Below are 20639 nucleotides of genomic sequence, written 5' to 3'. Positions count from 1 at the left end.
TACGACGTCTAGCTTGCAATTGATTTTGAAGTATTTCTATTATCAGCAGACGCGAGTGTAAAATAATGTTTCTCAAATAGTTTCGTTGTATATATGTCACAAAACAAAAAATATTAAAGGGCAACGCAAGCTCTGTGGCAAAATAAAGAAAAAGTAACGTGCTTTTTAACCCCATACACCCCCCCCCCTCAGTACTGGCGAGACCACGCAGAGTTTACCGTAAATTTCGCACTTTGCATACATATTCACACAAATGCCAGCTCACTTGCGTTGCCCTTTAAACAACTGAAATAAGCTTTGACCAATTTGATTCGCGTCCATTTCCACTCTGGATAGTGCTCCTAAAAATACCAAAAAACCCTAAAAAAAGATCGCCCCGATTTCCCGTCGGTCAAAAGTTCGACCTTGTAAACCCGTTTCGAAAACGCGTCGAGCCAAAGGATTAGTAACGGTGCGACTTCGAATGGTTCGACGTTACGGATGTAAACCCCCTCTATCTACCCTTTCTACCAACACCCGCGGATTTTCGTTTTGAAAACTAGCTTTATCTGATTTACGAACTTTGCCCTCTTTCAATGTTACAACGTAGCGTACTTGATGCTTGCATCATTTCTGAAAATTCTGGTAATATTTAATTTATATTTGCCAAATATATTACTAAGTAGATAATTTGACATCATTTTGGGATGTCAATACTGAAACTTCATTTATCTGTAGAAAAGTATTTTAATTTTTCCTTGATAATCGGATAATCGTCTGGTGCTATTATGAACCGTTTCTCGGGCGTAAATGGTATCCGCTATTTTCGCCAAAAAACCGGTCTATGTAGTCAGGCTAATTTCTCCCGGAAAACAGGTAAAATGGGACTTTTTTTTCCTGTGTCGTGTTTGCGCGTTTGGGGAGAGTAATTATTCCTTTAATAATAATAATAATGTGTTTTAAAAATTATACATTTTTAGTCATTTAAATAAATTTACAGACTTCTTAAAATAATTTACACACCTCACGAAAACGAGCTTTTTCATTTAATGTAATAGGAGCTAATAGGATTTTATCGTAGGTTTTAATATGAAAATAAAATTTAACGTGAAAAATTAAATATTTCTTTGATAAATTTTCTATTTTCAAAGAAGTGAGTCGTTTTTCTAAACGACTGAGTGGAAACAGAGTTGCCAGTTGGGCTCCTTTTTAAAGCACTACGGGGGGGGGGAATGGCTTGGGGGGGGGAAATGGCTTGGGTGGGTGGGAGGCGGATTTTTGAGCTTGTTTTCATGGTTTCGACCGTTTCCACGAAATAGCGGCAGCGCAGCGGTCCAGGGGGTAATTCTATACAAAAATGGTTAAAATGAGGGGAAAGTTGAATGGAAAACCTGGGAAAAGGAAAGGGAAAGCGGCATCACCGAAGTGATAGAAGTCCAGGCCCTTCGGGGAGTAAAAATTATGTGTGACTAAAACCTCAACTCCGTCAAAAACGCAGTAAGAGTTAAAAGGGAGACTAGGGGATGAAGTTGAGAACGGAAAATTTCACGGAAAGCCCAGGAATGCCTTTATCGTCGAGCTACCATTCCCGATGTCTCTTTAGTGCCATAAACGCTAATAAGTAACAATCCATTGACCACTTAAGGGTAAAACCGTTTCTTGGAAAAATATGGAGTTTTGAGTCTAAATATTAAAAGTCTACAGTATTAAAATATTAAAAAACTTATGAAAATACATGTTCTGGTGTTGTTATTATTTATATACGGTAATTATTTGAATAAACTTCGTGCTACTAGATAAAATTTATCTATAAATTATGGCGAGAAGTTGGGCTCTTATTTTGAAAAACATTTTCAACGATGGGCGATTTTTTTGGGCTTGTTTTATTTCCTTTTGGGCTGATGGACGTAAATTTTATATGGCAACTCTGAGTGGAAATATCGGTAGTGACTCGGTGAGCGGGTGTGTTCAGTTTTAGTTTTACTTATAACGAAATCCTTTTACGACATTCAGAACGCTCTCGGATCACATTCCATCTACCATTTACTATGTGTAATTCAGAAAATGGATTACCAGAGCGATATGAGAGCGCCCTGAGAGTGGTTTAAGGAAATCGCCATATAATCGACTAAAGGTAACAATGGTTCCGAATTTCATTGGCTGCTGGTTATAACTTCGGGTTTCTTTTCCGTGGTCTACGAAATTCTCTACACTTATATTTTTCGATTATTTTGGCTAAGTTTGGTTAAGGTTAAGGTTGAGGTTAGGTGAAATTATATTAAATTAATGTAACATATTTAAGATAAATTAATTTAACAACATATTAAAGTCATATCGTCTGTCGTTTGCCGGAAATATACTTCAAGCGGTGAGATGATTTTGAACCATTGAAATTTGGGAACCGTTGCTACATTTACTTATATGATGGACTTTGAACTTCGACGTCAGCCACGTGTTATTACGTCGTGGACGTTTGACTAATTTAGAACTAAAAGTATAAGTCCTATAAAAATTTCGTGGCATTTAAATAGACTTTATAATAATTGATTGATTTGGAAGATTTCATAAATTAGAGTTCTTGGTGATAACCCACGTTATTATAAATAATTACCTTATCAACGCTAATCACGCGTTTACAATTAAAATAAAACCCCTTCTGACCTACCATTTGTTTAAGGAAATTTTCATATTCTTATTAATTATTATGGAAAGTGAAAATTCAAGCTTTTGTTCTGTGTGCTCAAAGCATTTTTCTGGAAAAGATAACTATTTCCAGCACATGATAAGCGAAAAGCATAAAAGAAAAGTAGCCTTTGCGCAGAGGTAATAATTTCAAATCTATCTTTTCGCCTAAACCATTAAATAAAATACTGTACTGAACCCAGCAAATATATAGCTTCCCTTAACAATGTGTTTTGGTATAGCATTTGAATGAAAAGGCTTGGTGGAATTTAAGTTAGTATCAATATTTATTTATTGAGATATCCATGTTTAAATTAAGTCCTGACTCCAATACAGCCACATCAGAGTAAGGCGTACATTCTATGTTCATGCAGTGGCGTTGCTAGGGTATTTAAGGCGGCGCTTGAGCCACCTTGTATCATTTCTAAAGCGCCACCTAAAATTTCCGAAAAGTGCCTCCTAAAATTCAGAATTTTTCCAATTCACTCAAGTGGCGAAAAGTGTATTCGAAATGCTTCCTTATAAATACTCATCAAAAACTTAATTTTTCCAAGTCAACTTTCCAAACTTCTTTGGACCAGGGCTTATGGCTTAAGCGCCGCCAGTTTTGAAATCCTGTTGATGCCACTGCATTCATGGGTGTATATGTAAAAATTCGTGATTAAATAAATATATTCACCATCTTACTTACTACTTGACACTTTTAATTGTCATTACAAAGGTATATTTTAATTTTTTGTTTGGAAGGCTTGGACTGACTGACTCTACTAGCAACAATTTAAGTGTAACAATGACTTCAGTCCATCCTGAAGTTAAGCAAGAATTGCCTAATGTTATCTTAGGCAATGGATTTTTCTGCGATATTTGTAAGGTAACAATGACTGGTCCAGAATCATACTATGCTCATATGGAAGGAGGTCCTCACGCAAAGAGAGCCAAAAATTTAGAACTACAGAAGACCGTCGATCCCAGACTCTTAGTCACCGAACAAAAATCAGGCTCGAGCTTATGGAAATTAGAAGAACAAACTACTTCTGCTCCAAAAGTTGTGAAACAAGACATGCAAGGAATGTCTGTAAGAAATGTAAATCACTGTGACATTTGTGGCACTACGATGACAGGTCCGCAGTCCTTTGCTGATCATATTAAAGGCGCTCCTCATGCGAAAAAAGTCAGGATCTTAAACTTTCAGAATAACATTGGAACAGCTACTGTGGAAGCAATTGAATCGACCACTTCTAAATTATGTAAGCTGCTAGTTCTATTAACTATTTTCAAAGCAAAGCGACTAATTGTAGCAATGATTCAAAATTTAACGAGTTTATTTTCAGTAGTCATTTGCTAGATCTAGTTGGCAAGAAAGCTTTCTCTATTGGCTAATTTGTTTTGTGGCAATTTTCTCTCTTACATTCACTAACGCATAGAGATACGTTCTTAAACGCCACACTTGAATGCGCTGGAGTAGTTAAAATATTGAGGACATATTCTCTTTTACTTCGCGGGAAGATCTCATTTGAAAATGGTGTTCAGGCACACTTTTGGGTCTTAGGTTTCTTTTGCCTCTCAGCCATAGTGCCATGAACATGGCTGCGAAACCCAACCTGAAAACAATTGGTGTAGTTTTTTAAATGTTTAGGGGCTCATGCAGTGAAGGGTTTTAAAGCACTTTTGGCCTTGCTGTGAATGGTTGAAAGCCGTAATAAGCTATTGTTGGACCCCAATTCTTAATAGCAATAAAATTATTTTCAAACCCTACTATAGAAGTGGTAAAATCAGAACTAACTTACAAGGAGACATCCCGAGGTGTTTCTCCCCGATTTTGTTCAAACTCTGTGGTTAAGTAGACCTTTTGACCTTGAAAGCTCCTGAAGGGAAAAGTTTCAATGGCCAATTGTTTTTCCATGACCAATAAAAATTTTTTAGCAACTCAAAATTTAACTTAAAAATGGGTAGAATCAATAAAAACAGACCATAAAATCAAATACCCAAATTTATCTATTTTAGCCAATTGTTTTGCTAAAATTTTAATTTTTTTCATTCTTTGAAAATGGCAAGGGGGGGGGGGCGTGATTTTGCCATTCTATTTTACATAGAGAAAGTTTAAACTTGTTGTGATAAACATTTTTGTTTGTCATAGCAAAACGAACGGCCATTTAAACTTTTCACTTCAAGGTACATACAGTGGTGTAGTCGGGCCAGGGCGTCGCCCCAGTGCTTTTTTCAAAGGCCTTAGTTTTTCCATTTTGCCTGGGCGCGCCCTGCCTCTTTTTTTCAACTTGCTTTTATTTCGTAAATCATTTTTCTTGAATTAAGGGTATGTGAATTTCTTATAATTTTTGCCCGCATGAAAATACCATAACAATTTTTTAATAGTCACCTAGTCACGGCCAGCTTCGATCACGCTAATAATCGAAGTTGGACGTACATTTATAGCGGCCGGTACAGCCAACTTCAATTACGTGCGAAATCGAAGTTGGCCGTACCCTGGTTCTTTTTTTTAGGACTACACCACTGGGTACATGAAGGTCTACTTAACCACAGAATTTCAACAAAATCGAGGAGAAACGCCCTTACCAAAAAATAAGTTGGCTAAAAACCACTTACGACAACTTGTATTTCAACTTGGTTTTCAGTTTGTATTTGGGACAAATGCCTACTTAAAAATAACTTAAATCCTCTTTATTAATCAACTTATTTCCAACTAAACCAGAATCAACATTTACATTTAACTACTTAAAAGCAACTTAAATCCTACTAGGGAAACATCTAAAAACCAACTTAAAAATATTGTAATTTCCTGACTACTAAAAACCAACTAATTATAAACTTAGCAAAAGCAGTATTTTGCTACCAACTTGTTACCCCTTTAATAGTAACTTGAAATATGCTGACAACTTGAAATATGCTGACAACTAAATACAAACTAAATACAAACTGAAATCCCTTATTTTTTGGTAAGGGACACCTCAAGATGTCTCCTAGGGTGGTTCAAAAAAAATTCAAATATCGAAATGTTTTGGTGCACATGGATTTTCTTGTTCATTTTGATGAGAACATGACCCACGAAAATTTTTAAGTAAATTCATTAATATTTAGGACTGCCTCAACGAGCTAAAGTTTAACCATTATAACCCTTACCAAAAAATAAGTTGGATTTCAGTTTATATTTAGTTTGTATACACATTATTAGTTGATATTAACTTGGCATATTTCAAGTTACTAGTTGAAGGGTTAATAAGTTGTTATTCAGTTGGTAGGAAAATACTTCTTTTTCTAAGTTTGTAATTAGTTGGTTTTTAGTAGTCAGGAAGTTTCGTATTATTTTTAAGTTGGTTTTAATTAGTCAGGAAGTTACATATAATTTTTAAGTTGCTTTTAAGTAGTTAAATGTAAATGTTGATTCTGGTTTAGTTAGAAATAAGTTGATTAATAAAGACGATTTAAGTTATTTTTTAGTAGGCATTTGTCCCAAATACAAACTGAAAACCAAGTTGAAATACAAGTTGTTGTAAGTGGTTTTTAGCCAACTTATATTTTGGTAAGGGAAACAAACCCATATGCATTTATAAGCAAAAATCAGTTATGTCACTCAAATACTTTACTTGAACGAAAAATTTAATATTTATTACTTATTTAAGTTTTTACAAGGTTTATTATAGAAATAAGTAACGGTACACAATAAAATATTTGGCAGAAAGCCCCACTAAACCAGGTCATAACTGCTGAAAATCACAAGTTAGGACCTGGTTTTGTGGGGATTTCTGCCAATTTTTTTACTGTGTACCGGTACTTATTACTATAATAAACCTTATAAAAACTTAAGTAAGTAATAAATATTGAATATTTCGTTCAGTTAAAGTATTTGAGTGACATAATTTTTTTTTGCTTATAAATGGGTTTGTTTATAATGGTAAAACTTTAGCTCGTTGAGGCAGTCCTAAATATTCATGAATTTACGTAAAATTTTTCGTGGTTCATGTTCTCATCAAAATGAACAAGAAAATCCATGTGCACCAAAATAATTCGATATTTGCATTTTTTTTTAAACACCCTAATGTCTCCTTGTTATTAGGAAGAATTTATACTCTCCCTCGTAAAGCAAAACATGTTTTTCAACACAAACCACTCCCAGCTCCCTCTATTACAATACCACTATAAATCTGAATTTTTTTATTTTCTAATAATACTATTATAACGCTATTAAATTGTGACTGGTATTAAATTATTATAAGTTCAGTGACATTTGAGGGACACCTCACCTGGTAACATTTAGTAACACAAACGCAACACATTGAGGAGGAAGAGGGTAACTTGTGCATGGTTCCTGGTAGGTTTTATTACCGCTCCATGATCTTGGGACATTTATTTTTGGGCGAGATTAGTTTAGAAAATAACGGAGAAAGGAATGAATAATATTAGGAGAAGGAGGTTTAGGGAAGCTAATACATAAACTTGAAAACCTAGTACGTCCATGGTAATTATTAATAAAGAAAACAGTTCCGAAAAGGTCTCATGGGTAAAAAACTATTGGTTACTTGTAGTTTTGATTGGGAGTGACGCGAAACTATAACCAGGTTTCTGATTCGCTGTTGATGACCTCAGTTTGTTTGGGTTGGCAAAGACTCCCTAATGGGCTTCATAGTCTATCTTTCCTCTCTTGTCTTTGGATGGTGAGTGGAAACGTTTTCAGGGCCTCGTGAGTCTGTGCTTCTATAAGGGAAGGCTGCAGAAGTTTCCATAAAGGGGGTGATATTTGGGGCTTCTTCCTTTCGTGACTAGGTTTCTTGCAGCACACTGGAGTTTATTTTTGTGGGGCAATCGTCCTTCAACTTGTTTACATCGACTTTCTCTTTGCTTCACTGACAATGGGAAGGGTGTCTTTAACTAGCCTTAGCTGGATAAATACTTAACTTGGATATTTAATGTAAATTCCAGGTCTACTTAATAGCTTCAACTTTATAATTGTTTTGTAGAGGTTTTAAGGGATACCAAATATCAATAGGTCCAGATTATCAGAATACGTTCAGTTGTAGAAGGTTGTAATTTTAATTGTAAAACTTAAATGGGATTTAATTTAATAGGGGAACCAATCTGTAAAGGTTGATAGCTCTTGGTCTAAAATGCTTATTACTGAACTAACTCTTTTTTATAGTTATTTGAATGCATCTATTTAATAAAAACAAGATAATTTTGTTCATATAGCTCGCAAAACAGATATCCACAATACTGCAATACAGAAATCGTTAAATTTAAATTTTAACACGGAAATATATATTCATGGGTCTAATATCACATTTAAATATATCTACTTTGAATTTCCATGTGTTTAATTTGAATGTATTCTGCATTATACAATGGTGATAATATCCCTAGGGTGAGACACAACCCTTTATGATGGAGCTGAAACAACTACTAGATCGTGGGCCAAATTTAATAATAATAATAACCAGCTAGGCTATTACCCAAGGCACCACCTTAAGCCTAAGTCATCAAGCGACTTTTAAAGCCATTAATTTAGTACTTCCTTTCGTCATAGCAATGCACATGTATTCACTCGTTTTAATATGACCAAGTAGCTAGAATTTGACCTACCTCTGTGAAAAAGCTTGATTCTTGAACAATGCTAAATTTTCAGATGCACACTCCATTTACTCCTGCCTATATACTAATTAATGCTAATAAGATTTATTATAGCTCTTAATTATTCAAAGTTAACGTTAATGATTTTTTTTTAATAAAGCACCATTCAAAGTTATGTTAGAGTGTGTGTCATTTTTGCATTGTGTGAAATCAACCAAATCTTCATGTTCTATACGCTCTTTGAACCTTGGTTAAGCAAGCAACAAGATAAAAATTAGTAAATGATTTAACTGGTCCAGATTCCAGTTTGAAGACACTGCTGCAGTTGTCAAAATGTGCGTTACAATTTGGAACAGAAATTTGTAACATAGTTATGCTGGATGAAAATGCAAGAACATGGAAGAATGCCAGTGAAATGACACTAAAATTATTTTGTTTTATTTCAATTTTTATTTATTCGAGCTCAAATCTTGTATGAATTTGAAAAATTGAACACCTTAAAGGGAATATAAAGTAGGTATTTTGATGGATGGTCAAAGAATTTGATGTTCCTTCTGCTAGCAAGTGTTCAGTCTTTTTGGATGAAGAAGTGCTAGGAAACTATCGTCCTACTCCATATGCAAAATTTACACACTTGCACCGACTCTGAGGGAATCCACTCAAAGTACAAACTGGAAAATAACTCCAGTACCGTACTGGAATGCAGTTTTGACTGAATGCGAAATCTGCATTGGAAATCTACCTTTCTACTCGCGCAATTACTACGACAATTAAAAAATTACCATTTCTTTGGAAGGGTAGAAAATGATTTAAATTGCAATCATAATGAAAAAAAAATTTAAAATGCCACTTTCAACGATGTCATCAGTAAGAAGTTTTCAACTGAAATAGGGGATAAACTGTACGTATAATGATGGTGGATCTATGTGTGATTTTTCAGTGTTTGTAGCACTGATTGCCTTCTGAGGTTTTTTGTGTGGCGTTTCTCCTATTGTAGTGGAAGATAATTCATTCAAAGAAGAATCTGTTCAACATGAACTTGAGGAAACCATTATTGCAGTTACGATTGAGTTGACTATTAAACATAACTTGTTATGTAACTTACATAGTTACTAAGACAATTTTTAAAACCATATATGCTCCTTTAAAAATATTTAGTTTAATATTAGTTGAACTATAGTGAAAAACCTAAATCAAATGTTCAGTAGTTATCAATGTTATTTCCATGCAGCTCAAGAAAGAATTGTGAATAAAAGTACCGAGGAACCAGATTCAAGTGTTATTAAGAACCGGTAAGCTTCTAACTTATAGGAACATCAATATTTGCTGAAAATTACTTTATAAAGACAAATGGTGGAAAACATTTTCTATGGTTGATTACGAACAGATTTAAAAGAAAATCTGAAGAAAATGAGAACTTTCCTGGCAAAATTCCAGCCCTCAATATTGAAGGAAACACTACGCCAAATTTAGTAATGAATGCACAGTTTCATCCAAACACGTCTCCATATGTGAACTTTTGTGCCAGTGATAAAATTAAAACTAGTAAGTGAACAATATATATATAAATGTAGAGGCTGCTGTTCTATTTTTCGTGAAAACTGACTTCTTGAAACCTTTATTCCGATTTCCTACTTTAAACATTCTATATTTATAAGTGATTTAAATAAATGTTTTAATGGTGTTTATTAATGAACTAGTAATGCAATTATTCCATCTATTGTGAAAATATTTTTTATGGTTACAATACACGTGTTGGTACTTAAAATTACTATAAACATACTTTTATAGGTAGTTTTGATCCGTGTACCTCCTTTGTAGGCTTGCCATTGGGTTTGGTTCAAAGTAAAGCAATGAGTCCCGAAACCCGATGTGTCAGGGTAATCCAGTATGGCAGGCAGTAAGCTAAATGGCTGCTCTCATTGGGTAAGGTTTGAGGTAACCTGAACCCGACCTGAAGCCCAACCGCCTACTCCTTTGGCTGTGTTAAATAATATATTCCATCCTTACTAATAATAACCAGTGCTTGAAATGGATTTATTCACGAACTGGAATGCGTTTCCTTTCAAAGCTTTTGATTATTCTGAAAAACTCCAGCTGTGCAATAAAAAAATCTCTACGAACCAGAATGATAAGAAGAAAAACTTAAACTGAATGCCGTTCCGGTGCTTTCCAGTCCATTTCGAGCACTACTAAAGCAAAATTAAGGGAACTCATTCCATGAAAGAAATTTGTTGGGTTAGTCACTAGAATATGGAACCAAATATAGTTACTAATTATTCATTAGAGCAATTAGATTGCAATCTAAGATGTTCCAAAATCTTTAAATTTTCAATACACTAAATGCCTCAATGGGCAAACTTTTTTCCATGCAAAAGTGGAAATTATTCTTCAATTTGGGATAGCAATTGAGTACAGAGTTTGAACATTGATTTAAACAAAAATAGATAGACATAAACAAAAATAGATAGACATAAACAAAAAGTTTACTTCGTGAGCCGCCACGAGCCTTTTGCAGTGTTCCTCTCGTAATATGAGGAGCCTTGAAACCTTCCCCTTTCCCCAAAAGAAACTAGCCAATCGGAGACGCGCCTTTTGACGTTATGTTTTCCCCAATTGTACAAAATAGTTCATCCCATCACTAGCGATCCAAGCATTAATGTTTAGCATTATCATCTGCTACAGTATATGTACGTCTGCTACCGTATAGTTTAGCAAGGCTTATGCGGATATCATTTCGAAATGGATACCCTTACCAAAAAATAAGCTGGTGTGTTACTAGGTTAGAACCAATTACCCCCCATCTTATTTTTACCACCTTATAACCTAGTTTTAACCTTGCATTTGTCTCATGCCACAGGTCAATACCACCTTAAACTTAGGTTATATACTATGTTCAAACCATGTTACATAATTACTTCTGTTCCCTTATATTAGGTTAGTACTATTTAAAAACCATGTGAATACCATTTTGGAAACCAGGTTATTGCTATTTAAAAATCAAGTTAATACCATCTTGAAAACTAGGTTATTACTATATAAAAACCAGGTTACCACCATCTTGAAAACTAGGTTTTTACTATTTATAAACAAGTTTAATACCATCTAGAAAACTAGGTTTTTACTATTTATAAACAAGTTTAATACCATCTAGAAAACTAGGTTTTTACTATTAAAAACCAGGCTATTACCAATAAAAAATGAACGACATAATATCGGGTTTTGCATAAATGTTTTATTAGTTCAATAACCTACACTTTTTCATCTGCCTTCTGACAGTTGCACATTTTTCATTTATGGTATTTGTAATCATTTCATTGCCGATTCTTATTTTAGGGAATCTTTGTTTTATATACACTAAAAAAAAAGGTAACATAAATATGCTATTTTAAAACTACAGTAGAAAAAGGCAATCTTACTCTTTATTGCAATGAAGAGGGACTGAGGAATCCCACTGCTTCCTCTCTTCCCTAAAGCAGACATTTTGGACAACTCATCTCTGCTATAAATTGTGGTTATGATAAGTCGTATAATTTTCTTTGGATCTGACTCATCCATTAAAGTCTATTATTGATTTTTGTTTCTCTGAAACCTTCACCCCACTGCCTTCAACCAGCTCTACCTAAGAATTCAGTAGAAAATATATCAGCCAAGTTCCTAATATGAGGTTTAATTAGAGTTTATTTACCATTTTTGGATCAGCTACCTCATCTATCACAATATTATTGCATGATTTAATTTGAGGTCTTTTACAAGGCTTAAATGTAATTTAAATTATAACAATTAATAAATTATGCATTAACTAAACTACTTACCATTTCATATGCAGCATCGGTTCCTTTTAAAATATCTAGCATTGTCTCAAGGAATATAATATTTGATGGCGTAGCTATATTGATCAAACAGTTCAATTTTTAAAACATGCATGCAATTTCAACTCGTACTAAAAAATTTATAACTTTACCAATGTCACTCAGCATTTTAAGTTTATTGACATCAATTCCATCCACATAAGCAGTTGACTCACTAATATATATATATATATATATATATATATATATATATATATATATATATATATATATATATATATATATAAATGCAAAAGATATTTAATATATACAAAACAGATTTATAAAATACCTAGCTTTACTCTCGAATGTACAGCTGTCACGCTGCTGCCTACAAATCCAAATAAAGCATATAAGGAATTAGTTGGTGTTAATTTAATTTTAAAAGGTTTTTAAGAAAATCATTTTGTTACAACTGATGAGACGGGAAAGCGCCGTAAAGTCAAAAAGCAAGGTATGCAAATCATGGCTAAAATTCTAAATCAACTAAAGATGCGTCTCATTTGGTAGATAGCTTTCGCTTACGTGAATTTACATTTTTAAAAGAATTAATTTCATCCCATTTCACATGAGGGACTTTCAAACTGAAAATTTCCGTTTGAGTTAAAGCATTAACACAGTCAACAGACTCAACACTAAAATTTGTTTGAACAGCTTGCTCTAAGCCTTTGATTTTCGACGTTATGTGCACTCTTGGTTCAAACTTGAACCTACTTCATAAACCTCTTTGGAAACTACGAAAGTGTTGCATATTGAGTTTGCTGGTTTTTAAACTTTGTTCCATCCAAAGAACCTATATTTTTATCTAAAGGTATTTTATTTTTAAGTAATAGATTTTCAGGCACAAAAATAAAATCTAAGAAATCCAAATGATCTAAAGTCTAGATGTACGGTAACAGACGTGATTTTTAAAAATAGGCGTCCAATAAGATATCTCGTAAATTTCAATAAGTGTCAAGGGGCCGCGAATGTACATTTTCTACAAACTATTAAAAATAAATAAACAAAGCTAATTTAATTAGAGTACGTTAGGATCAATAACTTATTTTCGTATTTTCCTGTGCGATGTCCCTCAATAGTAAACTTACACAAAGGGGGGAAGGCAATTTGAACGGACTCCTCGGCTTATGTGTGGCAGACCATCGCTCATGAAGTTGACTCTTTGTTTGTCTATCTATTTTTGATTTTAATGAGTACTTCGAGAAAAGTTTATGTGCAATATTTAGTAGACACCTCACCTAAAAAATGCTTAAATTTCATGCTTATTATAATCCAAAATGCAAAAAAGGTTTATGAAATATTTAGTCAATTAATAAAAAATTGGCAATTTTAAAAATTAACATTTTTGGTCTATTGCCAATAGTAATGCTTTTGGAACCTTTAATTTTTGGCTGCCACCTTTCTAATCCTTGGTAAATTGTATCAAAATCAATTTTTCATGGTGGCATTACCCGAAAAAAAAACGATAAAAATTAAGAAAGGAAATCAGATTTTTTCCATAACGTGGCTTATTATTAGTTATAGAAGAAAATACATAATTGAAGATGTGTAAATTGGTTCATAAACTAAGGCTTTTACTTTCATGAAATTATAAATTGAGAAAGCAATACTACCTACCCTAATGAAGAAGCCATATATCTACAACTACTTGAAGCAAAAATAAAAATTAAACAACTACAAACACTCACAGCAATGATAAGACAATCAAAATCAAGCAATGATCATGAAACCTCTAAAAAATAACATGTTTTCCTTTAAAGTACCAAGGGAAATCTATTTCATTGTACAAAACTATGCTTAAAAACCAGTTGGGTATACACAATTTAACCCTCACAAAACACTTGACTTATTATACAAATTAAATTCTTTAACCAGGGTCAAGATATATAAAATAAAATACACGACGGATACTTAATGTTTTGTACATATTTATTTTTAAAAAATTTAAAATACTGCAAGCTTTCGGGTATGACACCCCTTGTCAAGCGTTTTGGAGAGTTTTCACTAAAAATAAAAATAAATGTCATTTGAATTTGCATAAAAAAATCACAAGATTCTACGGTCTCACACAAATTAACATGTACCGTTGCAGGCTCTAGGTATTTTTCAATGATAGGGAATTTACATCCAATTGCACCTCAAATCTACCCTGTATTACTATAAGTATACTCTCTTAAGTTACACTCTATAGGGATATTTACTTATGTAAAATTATTACTATTTTCTCAACCCAATCATTTTCAAAAACTAGTGAGAACCCTTTGAATTTACATTTTTGAAATTGACTATAACTTAATTTTCTAAATATGGCTTGAAATCTTTAATTGATAGTGTCACATTGGCATACCATACCGAATGCAAAAACGACATAAAACACAAGTGTCTTAGCCTTGCATCTTTTTAAATATCTACTGAAAGTTAGTCTCACTATAGATTAAAAAGCCAACTAGATGCAATGTGTACTACCAAAGCTAATACCTAAAAGTGTTAGTCTCACAATAGACTGCATAGCCTACTAGATGGAATAGTACTAGCATTTATAATTTTATTCTATGTTCTGGTGCGATTTCCTCTTTAATTTTCTCACACATAGACATAGTTCTTAAACGCCCCACTCGGCGGCAAGCTCTCATTTAACATTATACTGTACTGGCACACTTCTGGGTCTTATGTCACTTTTGGCTTGTGTGAATTTTACTTCTGGCATGAATTCCTCTCTTCCTTTTACTCTTGCACTTAGAAATACCAGAGACAAATAAGATTATTCAGGGCAGCTTTCGATCCTCTGCAAAATGCGTCTTCTAATCGTAACCCTCGACTACTAGCTCCACCTTTTGAAAAAATGTTGCAAACTCAAAGTTATGTCAGACTTTCATAGGATTTTTTAGACAAACTAAATCTAACTGGGAAAACAAGCCTGATTTTGTACCCAAGTTAAGGAGACGACAGTTTAGTATAGGTAAGGTATAGGATCACTGTCTGGGATAATCTTTTTGTCTATGAAGATACGTTGTAAAATACCACACTTGGTAGTACTGGTTGCTTTAATTTAAACCAGTATTTGAAATTATCTCATTTTTAAACTGCAAAAATCTAATGTGGTGGTTAAGGGAAAGAGGAACTTTTCACGACTAAAATGAGGTAAACTAGGATGTAAATTTATGAAAATAGATGTAAAGTATCCTGAAAACTGATTTTGGACCATTTTTAAAAATGCTTAATTAACTGAAATATTTGTGCTTTTCCACTGATTTATTGAAAATAAGTTCATTGGCTTATTATCCTAGGGTCTCAAAAATTGCATAAAAAAATAATAACAAATACCACTTATATAAAAGTGCCTTAGGAGTAAATTGCACCTAGGTTGTCAATGGAACAAAGTCCGACGCTGAATAGGGTACTCTACGTACCTTGAAGAAAAATAAGGAGATAACCAATATTCTAGAGACTTGGTGGGGAGCTTAGTGTTTTTGATAAAAGAACAAGGTGTTTCCCAAAAACTTCTCTTATACAAAATTGCATTAATGGATTGCCATCTTTATTTACTCAGACACTCGTAATGCTAATGAAATTTAATCTATTTTAGCTTTATCTGGACCATCCAGCACAAATTTCTTTTGTGATATATGCCTGGTATCAATTAGTGGCATTACAAACTTCAACCAGCATCTCTATGGATCAAGTCATCAGAAAAGAATCCAACTAAATGCCATGCCTGAAAAGTTCCAGCCAACCCATATTTTTGAATCTGTGAAAAGTGATCCAACATCAGTTCTGTCCAGTTTAGCAACTTTTAGAGATAATTACACGCCACCTTTGTTACCTGTAGCTACCTGCATTTCTTTTTGTCATGTCTGTAATGTATCGGTTTGTGGACAAGAAAATTATGCTCAACATCTTAACGGCACCCTTCATAAGAAAATGGAAAGGCAAAAAGAATTAGAGAAAAGTACAACTCTGTTACCTTTAGCCAGTTTCAATAATAACGATCATGGGAAAGAAAACGAATCTGAACTAAACATGGAAGAACTTAAAGATATAATTCCAGATGTATTAATATGCCACTCTGACCAAGATCCTAAAGATATAATTTTGGGTAAATGGTAAGTTGTCATGCAACTTTAAAAGCAACTAACTACTGTGCTGATGTAAGTTAGACTGGGGATAATGTAAAGCAAGTGGTTTTTGTCCCACAACAGGTTGATGTAGTCTCAACGAAACTAACGTAAAAATTCAACATAACTTGCTTTGCATTCTTCTCAGGTGAATTTCCCACCAACGAACTAAATTATTAATATGTATTCATTTATAACCAGGTTAATTCAACTTTTGTAGGTTGGATTATGAAAGCTCTTGGATGATGCCCCATACCTTAGATTTGTTTTCCCCAAATTCCACCCAATTTTATTTGTAATAGTTGTTTTTATAAAATAACCTTGGCCATCTTGTTGAAATATTGCCTCCCCGCTTCGGCTGTGGATCCGTTTTCTCTCCCACTAAAGAGTTTATGAACTCATTCTTAGGCATTGGCTGAAGCCGCTGAACTATTCCAGGGCAACATTACAACAAGTTGGGGAAGCGTAAAGACATTTTATAATATCAACTATTGTAAGGAGAGCCAAATAGGTAATCTATTCCTTAATACTGAGTAAATATATACATAACTTTTAATTAATATTAGAGAAACTTAAAAATATATTTTTATAATTGACTCCCCACCATTGTTTTCATATTTTTTACGAGCTTCCATTTATCTCCAATAAAAGGGCTCTGTTGATAAGTCAACATGAAATCCTCCAACTTGAACTTCTATTACTGGTAGTATAGCATTGTATTCCAACATCCCAAAGTTTGTATAACCCTGTTATTACTGAAAAGACAATATCAAAAGCGACATATTTCCCAAAAGAGTGCTGTGTTTCACTAATACAGTACCGCCTAGAACAAAGTTCACTAAGCGAGCGCTCGCGTAAAGCGGCGCTTATGGGGGGGAAACATGATCTAGGGCTGCTGCCAGACCCCCGCTTCGCCTTAAGCGAGGGCTCGCTTAGTGAACTTTGTTCTAGGCGGTACTGTAGCTTGTCACAAGTAAAAAGAGTGTAGGAGAAAGGGTAAAGAATCATCAATATTTCAAATTATTTCCAGCGCCACCAAGTATTGAGTTTTAGAATATATCTTTTTGCCCAAGTGAAAGGAAGTCTCTCGCGCCAAGACAACCCTTACCAAAAAATAAGTGGTCTAGGAAATACTTTAAGTTGGTACCAACTAAATACCAACTTAAAACCAACTTACAAGTAATATGTCACTTTCTGACCATTAAAAACCAACTAAATACCAACTTAAAGAAAAAGGCATTTTCCCACCAACTTATTACCAACTTAACTAGTTTACTGAAATATGCTGACCACTTAAAACCAACTTAATATCAACTTAAATGTGAATACCAACTAAAAGCCAACTTATTTTTTGGTAAGGGAAATTAGCTTACAGACCAAAGAGAACGCTCCCAGTATATAGCCTTCTAGTTGGCTTTGTAGTTGATTGTCTAGCTTTCAGTAGGTATTTCAAAAGGTGCGAAGGTAGGGCGGACACACTATTGGGTCTTATGTCACTGTTAGCAATACAAATAAAATAAATCATTTTTCTGACTAGCGCGTTAATTTGTGTATTGGATTAAATTATTGCTTTAATATGATATATTTTTACTCGTAACATTGTTTTTCTAGATGGTACTTTCGTTAATATAGAAAATCGGCTTAGAATTGTAATTATAGCAGAGATGTCTTAACATTGTTAAGACGTAAGGATTATGTAAGTTTCAGTGTAAAACAAAATCCTATTAAAATGTTTTCTTAGGAGAAATTTACACCAATGCACTATTAAAAATGATTGTTAGAAATGTTGATATGTGGTAACGCGACTGTCAAACGAATTATAATAAATTAGAGTTGTTATAAGTGAAATAAATTTATGTTAAATTCTATTGCTAAACATTTTACAGTAAAATTACTTAGATGTTATTTTAGTGAATTGAAACGAGAAGAAATCTAATATATCATAATCCTTCCCTAAAATGTCAAGAAAACTTTTCTACTAGACCTGTAGAATCCTTTTTTAAATTAAATACTGTTATTATAACTCTCACATATAAAACTTAGAAATAAAATTGCACTTTTAGAATAGGTTTAAATACATCATTCTATATCCTAGTATTATTCAAGATCTCTATGCAGTTTGACTACAACTTTTGTGACTCAATAAAAAAATGTAAATATCAGTCAACTAGAAATTCTAATGGTAATTCTCCACATAGAATAGTAATTTCATCAATCAGTTTAAATGCTGGACATCTCAAATTTTTTGACTTGCTTGCTACTAATATAGTTAAAGGGGCTCCAAAGTTCGGTGACAAAATGTGTGTAAAGTCACTGAAGTGCGAAATTTACGGTTGACTCTGCCCGCTCTGCCAAGGCCGAGTGAGGGGTTTGGGGGGGATGAAAAGCATGCTCCATTTTCTTTTTTGTGGCCACCGAACCTTGGAGCCCCTTTAATTCGTAAATCAGAGGATCTGATTGAATAATTACACTTCCTGTAAATTCAAACAATCTGTTGCAATAAATTAAAGGATTATTTTGTAGCTACATTCATTTAATTGACGTTTTAATTTGATAAAGTTTTTAAGATCATTAATGCAGTTCAATGAATAAAGACTAATAGCAAATTTTCATTTCATGTAATCTTATGGTTCAGCTAATTGTTTTGGTTTCTCAATCTTTCTGCCTTAAACTTTGAGCGTATGAGTAAAAATGGGACCCTACCAACACTCTAAAAATTGAGCTTCAAAACCACTTACAATTGTCAACGGTTGTGGGTGTGTATTTCCACTCTTAGTGTCAGTAAAAGGTTTTTATCATGAAGTGATTAAATTATTCAAAATAAACTTTAGAGTAGTGACAATTACAGTATTGTTCAATAAAGTAAAACAATGGTAATAGCCTAATAGGACCGTTAACTTCAACAAAATATGCGTTTGAGGCGGAGGGTCTTTATTTTGTAAGCGCCTCTAAGGTATATTCTTTTACTATAATCATAATTAAAGGATTGCAATCTCTGACTTTAACAAGACATATGATCTTTTCAAAATAAAAATTACCCTCAGCATCTACGTGACAAGGTCTCTCAGGCGCAACCAAATTTATATAAAATTCAATGAAAATGATAAATTTTTAAAATTAAAAAAATTAAGTTAAACAATTAAATAATCATTTGCGGCCAAAATTAAAAATACCCTCGTCATCTACGTGACAAGGTCTATCAGGCGCAACCAAAATTAATTAAAATTCGATAAGGCCGCTGTAGTGCACTTCACCCGATCTTTCATTTTACCGACGTGTATGTAAATTTAGGTCCTCTTATTGAAACGTCTTGTTTCCAATTTGAAAATTTAAATGAACTTCTGACTAAAATGTGTCATGATACACAAAATTTGCATGGGCAATATGTGTAAAGTGTAATTTGCTAAACTATGTTTCATACGGAAAAATTAAATGTTTTGTTACACACAGATCATCAAGATCAAGACAATCCACACTATCATTGAAATATATGATGTATCAAAACCCTTTCAAAGTGGACCTAAAGAAAAATACACTCCTAATTACATTATAAAGTAGATGTGATCGGCATTCAAGCAATTAACATTAAAACATGGAATTTAACTCCTTGCTTTTTTATTGGTTTGGAAGAAAATTAGGTAAAATTTATTGTAGAGGCATCAAGCTAGAATGTTGTGTTATGATGTATGTGTATGTTATATTCTAATTTATCTATGTATAATTTGTAATAATAAACATATATCAAGAATTAACTGCCTGCAATAGTTAGCTTAAAATACATTGACCATCTTAATTACAAGTAAAACTAAGTTGATACTAGGTGAATATATTACACCATCTAAATACTAGGCAAAAACTATTTAAAAATTTTTACCACTTTCAAACCAGGTAAAATCCATTTAAAATCTAGTAGGCCTAACTAAAATGGAAAATAAAATTGACTACGTATAAACGGGAGCTACTGAAAAGCATACCAGCATACTTCGCATACCTAGCATACCAGTTAGTCAAGATAGAAGCGAACTTGGCAAATCGCATACCAACAAGCCGTCGCGTCGCGTGAAACTCATCTCGATTCGAAATGCGTTTCAATTTGTTTTTCACGTGTTTTCAATATTTACTCATTAAAGATCAAGTTTAATTTACTTGTATTAGGGTTTATTTTGTTACCAGCCAATGTTAGCTTTAATTCGTATCGTTTTCACTAGGTAAGAGGGAAATTCGAAACCGCATACCTGCGAAGAGAAATCGCATATCAACAAGTCGTCGCATGGAACTCGTCTCAAAGTGATCGCAGCCAATGTTAGCTTTAATTCTTATCGTTTTCACAAGGTAAGGCCCTTACCTTGCGAAGAGAAATCGCATACCAACAAGCTGTCGCGTGGAATTCGTCTCAAAGGGATCCCAGTATGCGATTTCGAAAATTGCCCCT

The 20639-nt window shown here is 33.5% G+C and overlaps 1 protein-coding gene across 9 annotated transcripts; it reads left to right on the top strand.

The window, feature by feature from the left end:
* The first annotated feature begins 578 nt into the window (after window positions 1–578).
* Window positions 579–19876, top strand: LOC149945931 (zinc finger matrin-type protein 4-like). 9 transcript variants are annotated; one of them, XR_016480394.1, is made up of 6 exons: window positions 2349–2802; window positions 3409–3908; window positions 9473–9533; window positions 9629–9786; window positions 15679–17023; window positions 17171–19876. XR_016480394.1 is itself a non-coding variant. In XM_090172269.1 (5 exons), exons 2-5 carry the CDS (start codon window positions 3452–3454, stop codon window positions 16197–16199), a joined length of 1197 nt encoding a protein of 398 aa, XP_090028395.1. In that variant the 5' UTR covers window positions 579–624; window positions 3409–3451; the 3' UTR covers window positions 16200–18226. The 9 variants fall into 9 exon arrangements, 5 of the variants coding, with proteins under 5 accessions (XP_090028395.1, XP_090028393.1, XP_090028391.1 ...); XR_016480393.1 differs by having other exon boundaries at window positions 15679–18963; window positions 19658–19873; XR_016480396.1 differs by having other exon boundaries at window positions 15679–16718; window positions 19658–19856.
* Window positions 19877–20639: the final 763 nt, after the last annotated feature.

Source organism: Leiobunum rupestre, chromosome 4 (assembly GCF_980474605.1).
Source record: "Leiobunum rupestre chromosome 4, qqLeiRupe1.1.hap1, whole genome shotgun sequence".
In the NCBI taxonomy this organism is placed as follows: Eukaryota; Metazoa; Arthropoda; class Arachnida; order Opiliones; family Sclerosomatidae; genus Leiobunum; species Leiobunum rupestre.
The sequence above is the reverse complement of the archived record's forward strand: the minus strand, read 5'-3'. Positions and strand labels throughout refer to the sequence as shown.